General features: G+C 44.9%; 1 protein-coding gene across 1 annotated transcript in view; it reads left to right on the top strand.

Moving 5' to 3' along the window:
- GIP (gastric inhibitory polypeptide) overlaps window positions 1-434 on the top strand; it is a 5534-nt gene extending 5100 nt beyond the window's left edge. Inside the window, exon 4 of the mRNA XM_008568896.1 lies at window positions 408-434. Within this exon, the coding sequence (XP_008567118.1) occupies window positions 408-417 (10 nt within the window). The 3' untranslated portion in view covers window positions 418-434. The remainder of the gene's footprint in view (window positions 1-407) is intronic.
- Window positions 435-6040: the final 5606 nt, after the last annotated feature.

Here is a 6040-nt window from a genome sequence, read left to right as displayed (position 1 = left end):
GCGACTCTGAGGGTTGCGATCCGTTGCCGGACACGGAAAAAGAAAAAAAAAAAAAAAAAAGATGCAGACGCTGAGGCACAGAAACCAAAATGCATTCAGACTTTGATACTGGGAAGCTCGGGAGGGACTGAGGGAGCAAATCTGGGACAGGTCCCTGCAAGAGGGTAAGAAGAGAGAGAGGAATGTGCCCAGACCAATGGAGAAGAGAGTATGAGAAAACCTCTGTAGGAAGGTGGGGAACAGTCTCTGTACTTTTGTGAATTATTGTGATTACTTATCATTAAAAAGGTGATTTGGAGGTAGGAGTGGTTGGACTCTGGCTGGGTGCCAGGAGAAAATAGCCTGGCTGATTCCATGTCAATAACGCCCCTCCTCCCACCTTCCCTGCTTTTCCCCCCTCTCTGCAGGTCTCGGTGACTCTGACCAAACCCAGCTCAGGAGTGGACTCTGCCCTTCGCTTACTCAGTTCCTGTCTCAGCCCCACTCCAGAGCACCCAAGAGAAACCAAACCAATAAAGCTTAAGCTGAAATAAGTCAATGTGCCCATTGTGAAAACTTATTTCCATGCCCCCTGAGCACTAACAGGGCATGTTATGTTTGTCTGTGAGTATCTCTGTGTGTGCTCGTGCTACCCAGTGAGAAGGAAACGCGGTTCTCACCAGCCTCTGCTAATTCATCTATTCACTCTGCAGACACTTACGTGTTTGCTAATGGATGCTTCACACTGGGAGGGACGGAGCTAAACCCTGCACATGCAGCAATGAAGGAAACGGGCACAGTCCTTGCCCCTGAGGAGCTTCAAGTCGAGTGATGGAGACAGGTCTTCATCTTCAAACACACGAGCACTTTCACAATCACACAGTGAGCCAAGACATGTGACAAAAGACTGAGGTGCTATGAGAGAGGACAGACAAGCCTATCTAGATGGAGTGGGGGGGGGGATCAGGAAAGCCCCTCTGAGAAAATGACATCTAAGCTGAGTGAGATTTGAAGGATAAAATGGCCAGATGAAGAATGAGTGGAAGGCTGAGTAAATATGAACCAGTGTTATTATTTATTACACAGCAAAGTGGGCGATGGGGAGAAGGGCACGCGAGGAGGCTGGGAAGGTGTGCAGAAGCAGGGCCTTTCAGGTCACGTTAAAGACTGTGGATCTTGGGGCCGGCCCGGTGGCGCACTGGATAGTGCGCTGCTTGGGAAGCGCAGCGGCGCTCCCGCCGAGGGTTCGGATCCCACATACAGACCAGTTCCCGCTCACTGGCTGAGCGAGGCGCGGGAGCAACTCCGAGGGTTGTGATCCCGTTGCGGGTCCCCGGTCCGGTACGGGGGCAACACTGAGGGTTGCGCTCCGTTGCCGGACACGGAAAAAGACTAAATAAATAAATAAATAAATAAATAAAAATTAATATACCTGTCCTAAAAAATTCAGAGGGATTCTCTGAGGCTCCGATGCACGAATTTATGTATAATCCAATCTTCTACAAAGTAAAGTGTTATTCATTGTAAAGTATTATTTTCAGTTCTTAATTTCTTTTTCATTCATTATATGAATAACAGAAGTTGAACATTTATTTGTTTCAATTATGTGGAGCACCAGCTGGACATAACCAATAAAAAGCACTTAATTTTAAGCAAGAAATTGTTATTCTTAAGCATTCTGTAAAGTGTAAAGAAAGGATAGTAACACTTTAATTATTATAGAACAGCCATGTGGAAGTTAGGGATCTTAACTCCTGGCACATCTTGAAAATTGCCAAGAGCCAATAAGTACTTTTTTCTTGCTGGTATTTCTAATTAATGTGTCTACATAAGCAATATTCCACTTATTACCTCACCTGAAGCCTATGATTACCACAAAATCAAGTCTATGTCCTTAATGTTTGGTTATGTTTATAATAAAATTAATATAGCAAGTAAACTAAGCAAACAAACAAAATCCCTTTAAAATTAGAATGGAGCAAATCCTTCCACTAAATGACCAAAGTTGTCTGAGGTTTCTAGAAGGGGAAGGCAGCCCGCCATAGCAAATGTAGCAAAATGTAGGGAATACAGTTTCTCTTCGGTTGAAGGGTGAGTCACTTTGAAAATTTTTTTCTGATGCTTTAATGATATCATAGATTTAAGAGACCTTTGAAAAGTACTGAACACAGTGCACCATATGTCTATAAATTTTTATTATAATTACCATTATTTCTGTTATTACATATATTGCAAATTAGTAGAAATAATTTGCAAGTGTTAATCTACAAGTGACCATGTTAAAAAAAAAATCATTAGTCTCATGAAATACAAGCTATACTAAATTAAGTAGAAAATTAATGACACGTAAGTAAACAAAATATGTAACTTTTTAAAAGAACAATAAATGCAAAGAAACAAAGGCTGGCCAGCCGGTCAGCTCAGACGGTTACAGCACGGTGCTGATAACACCATGGTCCAGAGTTTGATCCCTGTACCAGCCAGCCACACACACACACACACACAAAAAACCCATCAAAAAACCCCAAAAGTCATGGAGTGGTGAACTGGATTGGCTGAAGGGGTGGGCCAGTACCCTAAGTAAGCAAAGTGGGGAGGGTATAAATGATGGGAGGGGTGGAGACTGTGGAAATGGAAGAGACTTCTATTTAGAATTTAGAACTTAATGAGGGTACTTCAAAAAGTTTGCGGAAAAATAGAATTAAAGATATTATGCATATTTCCAGGAACTTTTTTGAAGACCCCTCTTAGAATGCTAGCCTAAAGGCATTCTGCTGACCAAACAAAACATTACAACTGAATTCTGCCTGAGGGCTGCCAATTTGCAGTCTCTGGACTCCAATTGACTTCGACCGTTTCTTCCAGCTCTGACATTTTTAGTTTCCTCTAAACTCCTGAAGCTCCTGGAGTCTGTACCACAGAATTTAGAACACGCCTTTGCTCAGGGGATATAATTTAGTGATTTTCCATAATAGAACTGATTGTCTTGGGGAGCAGTTGGATTTACATTTCTGGGGTCTTGGATGTCTGTGTGTGTGTGTGGTGGGGGGTGTCATTGAATCAAAAAGGGTTAGTTTTTCTCCATTTGTACAATGTTCTTACCATGGGCCAGACATTGTACAAGGCATTTTGTAAACACCATCTGTTCATTTTTTTTTTTAATCACAGTGATCTCACTTAAAGCCCCATCACAACCCTTTAAGATAATGATAACATATAATAATAACTGTTAACCATGCTCTGCTCTGCCTCCAGGAGGTAGGAAATTAAAAGTCCATGCTTTTAGCCACCCTGCCACAAGGCCAATGAGTCACTTAGAGCAAGTGAGGGTATCTGTGATGATCAGCATTCAGTGGTGTGCTGGAGGAGAACACTTGGAGAGTTTTTAAATTGTCAGGAATTTTGTGAGTATGTGTGAAACCATTGGTTACCTGAAATTGGCCATGGTCTGAGTGTTTACACCATAGACATTGGCAGATGCTTCAAGTTTCTCCCTCCCAACCCGGAGATGTGATTATTAAACATTTACCAACATATCATTGATCCTCATATTTTCTCTAAAATGATAAAAGGGAACAAATGTTTCTGAATGATGGGATGAGCACATATGCTTGAGTGTGTCTATGAGTGTGGCTATTGAGTGCCAATGTGGGAGTGTGTGTGCATTTGGGGGCATGAATAGTTTAATCTGAAGTCATGAGTGTGAGTGAGGGGATCAGCGTGTATACCTTAAAGCATCATATGCAGTGAGTCAGAGAATAAGGGAGGAAGCAGGTGTGTCTACATGGAGTCAGTAAGTAGCTAAGGGACCAAGTTTGTGCATGGCGGTGATGAGGATATAAGGTCAGTGTATGTATATGAGAGGCCAATGTGTTTTTTGCATAAAGGGGTGGGTAGGTATATTGGAGGTCAGTATAAAAGGGTGTTTGAAAAGGCTACTATGTGTTGGAGGAGATAAATCTATGTCTGAGGAAGTAAGTTTATGTCTAAGGGGGCTTATGCTGAGTACAGTGTCTGAGGATGTGCGTGTGACAGAGAGTGAATCTGAAGGAATGGCTACAAAGAACTGAATGATTACTCTAGCCTTGGTCCTTGCTTCCGTTAAAATTAGATTTGACTTCAAATAACAGAAAAACACAAAAACCATTGGCTTTAGCAAGATAGAACATTGTTTCTCTTTCTCGTAAACACCCAGAGGGAGGCAGCCCAGGGCTGGTGTGATAGCTCTGCTCCACAAAATCCTCAGGGATCCAGGCTCCTTGGTCTCACCATTCTACGATCCCTAAAGGTCCAAAATGGCAGCTACATGTCTTGCCACCAGTCTCTGCTTCCATCCTCTTTTTACCCTTTTACTCAGAACCTCTCTGATAACATTATTCACATTCATGACTTAACTGTGCTGATTCCAGATCTGTAGCCCAGCCCAGTTCTTGCTGTAGAACTTCATACCAGTATATCCAAATGCCAATTGGCCATCTCACCTGTGATGTCCCACAGACCTTACTTTTAACATATTCAGAAAGTCTTCATTATTTCCCCAACTTCCTGTTCATCCTATCACCCCAGTCTCTGAATGGCCGCCTCCTGTTGTCCCAGCTGGAAAATTGTGCAACCTCTTACTTTCCCCACCCCTGCGGACCCCATCGATCAGTTTTACCACTCCACCTTGTGTATGTGTGTGTGGCTGGCAGGTAAGAGGATTCAACTCTTAACCCTGGTGTTATCAGCACCACACTCAAACCAACTGAGCTAACTGGCCAGCCCACTCTACTTCCTTAATATCTCCTGAATCTGTCCTGCTCTCTCTGTCCTCACTGCCACTATCTTAGTTCTGGCCCTCATCAGACCTAGCTTGAATTATCACAACTGACTTTAAAAGTCCAGGTTGCCACTAGAGTAATTTTTCTTTTTTGTTATTTCGTTATTTGGAGTAGTTTTTCTAAAACAAAAATTTGATCTTATTACTCCCTGACTTGAGTCCTTTATTAGCTCTTTGTTAGACTCAATAATGCCATCAAAATCTCCTGTGGAGCTTTCTAAACACACAAATAACTGATTCCATCCCAGACAATGAATAACAGTCATAACTGATATTTATTATGTGCCAGGCATTGCACTAAATGCTTTATTACATATTTTCTCACTTAATCCTCACAACTTCACAAGTAGGTATTATTCTATTTCACAACTGTGGATAGTGAAACACAAGAGATTAAGGAATTTGCCGGAAGTTACTAGACTATATGTAGTGGAACTGAGCTATGGAGCCAGGCATTCTGCCCCCAAAGATAAAGGTGTGTATGTGTGTGTGTGTCTGGCCGGTATGAGGATCCGTGTGTGTGTGTGTGTGTGTGTCTGGCCGGTATGAGGATCTGTGTGTGTGTGGCTGGCCGGTATGAGGATCCGTGTGTGTGTGTGTGTGTGTGTCTGGCCGGTATGAGGATCCGAACCCCGTAGATCCTAGTGCTACAAGGCTGTACTCTAACCAACTGAACTAACGGGCCATCCCCAAAGCTAAAGTCCCTAAGTGTAAGGCCCTCCCAAGTCAGAATTTCTGCATTTGATTCCAACAGGTAAGCTCCGTTAGAGTAGAATGGATTCTGTCTTAAGTTCAATATGAAATCCTCGATGGCCACAACAACGCCCGGCACTCAGCAGGTGGCCCATGAGCATTTGCTGACCTCCAGGCGATGGAATGGCAGTCGCGGGATGCCCGGGGCCCGAGGCACCCACGTGGGCGGGACGCGCAGGGCCCCACAACAGCGGCCCAGGCTCCGCGTCCCCGCGCCCGTCGGCGAGGGTCCGGACCGAGCGCAGTCCCCGCGCCTTCCCCGCCGCCGGGCTTTCAGGGACTTGGCCACTAGAGAAAGGCCGGGCCGCGGCGGCCGTGGCCGGGAGAGACTCTCAGCCCGCGGCAGGAAGTGGGGAGCGTGGCTTCCGGCGCGTGCAGATGACGTAGTCCCGTCTTCCGCGTTAGGGAGCCGGCGGCGGAGCTGCGGACTCGGAGAGCTGGGGTCCCGGCAGCCGGGCGGCCCGCGGGCCCCGCTGTACCGTACATCCG

Source organism: Galeopterus variegatus, unplaced genomic scaffold (genome assembly GCF_000696425.1).
Source record: "Galeopterus variegatus unplaced genomic scaffold, G_variegatus-3.0.2 Scaffold450, whole genome shotgun sequence".
In the NCBI taxonomy this organism is placed as follows: Eukaryota; Metazoa; Chordata; class Mammalia; order Dermoptera; family Cynocephalidae; genus Galeopterus; species Galeopterus variegatus.
The sequence above is the reverse complement of the archived record's forward strand: the minus strand, read 5'-3'. Positions and strand labels throughout refer to the sequence as shown.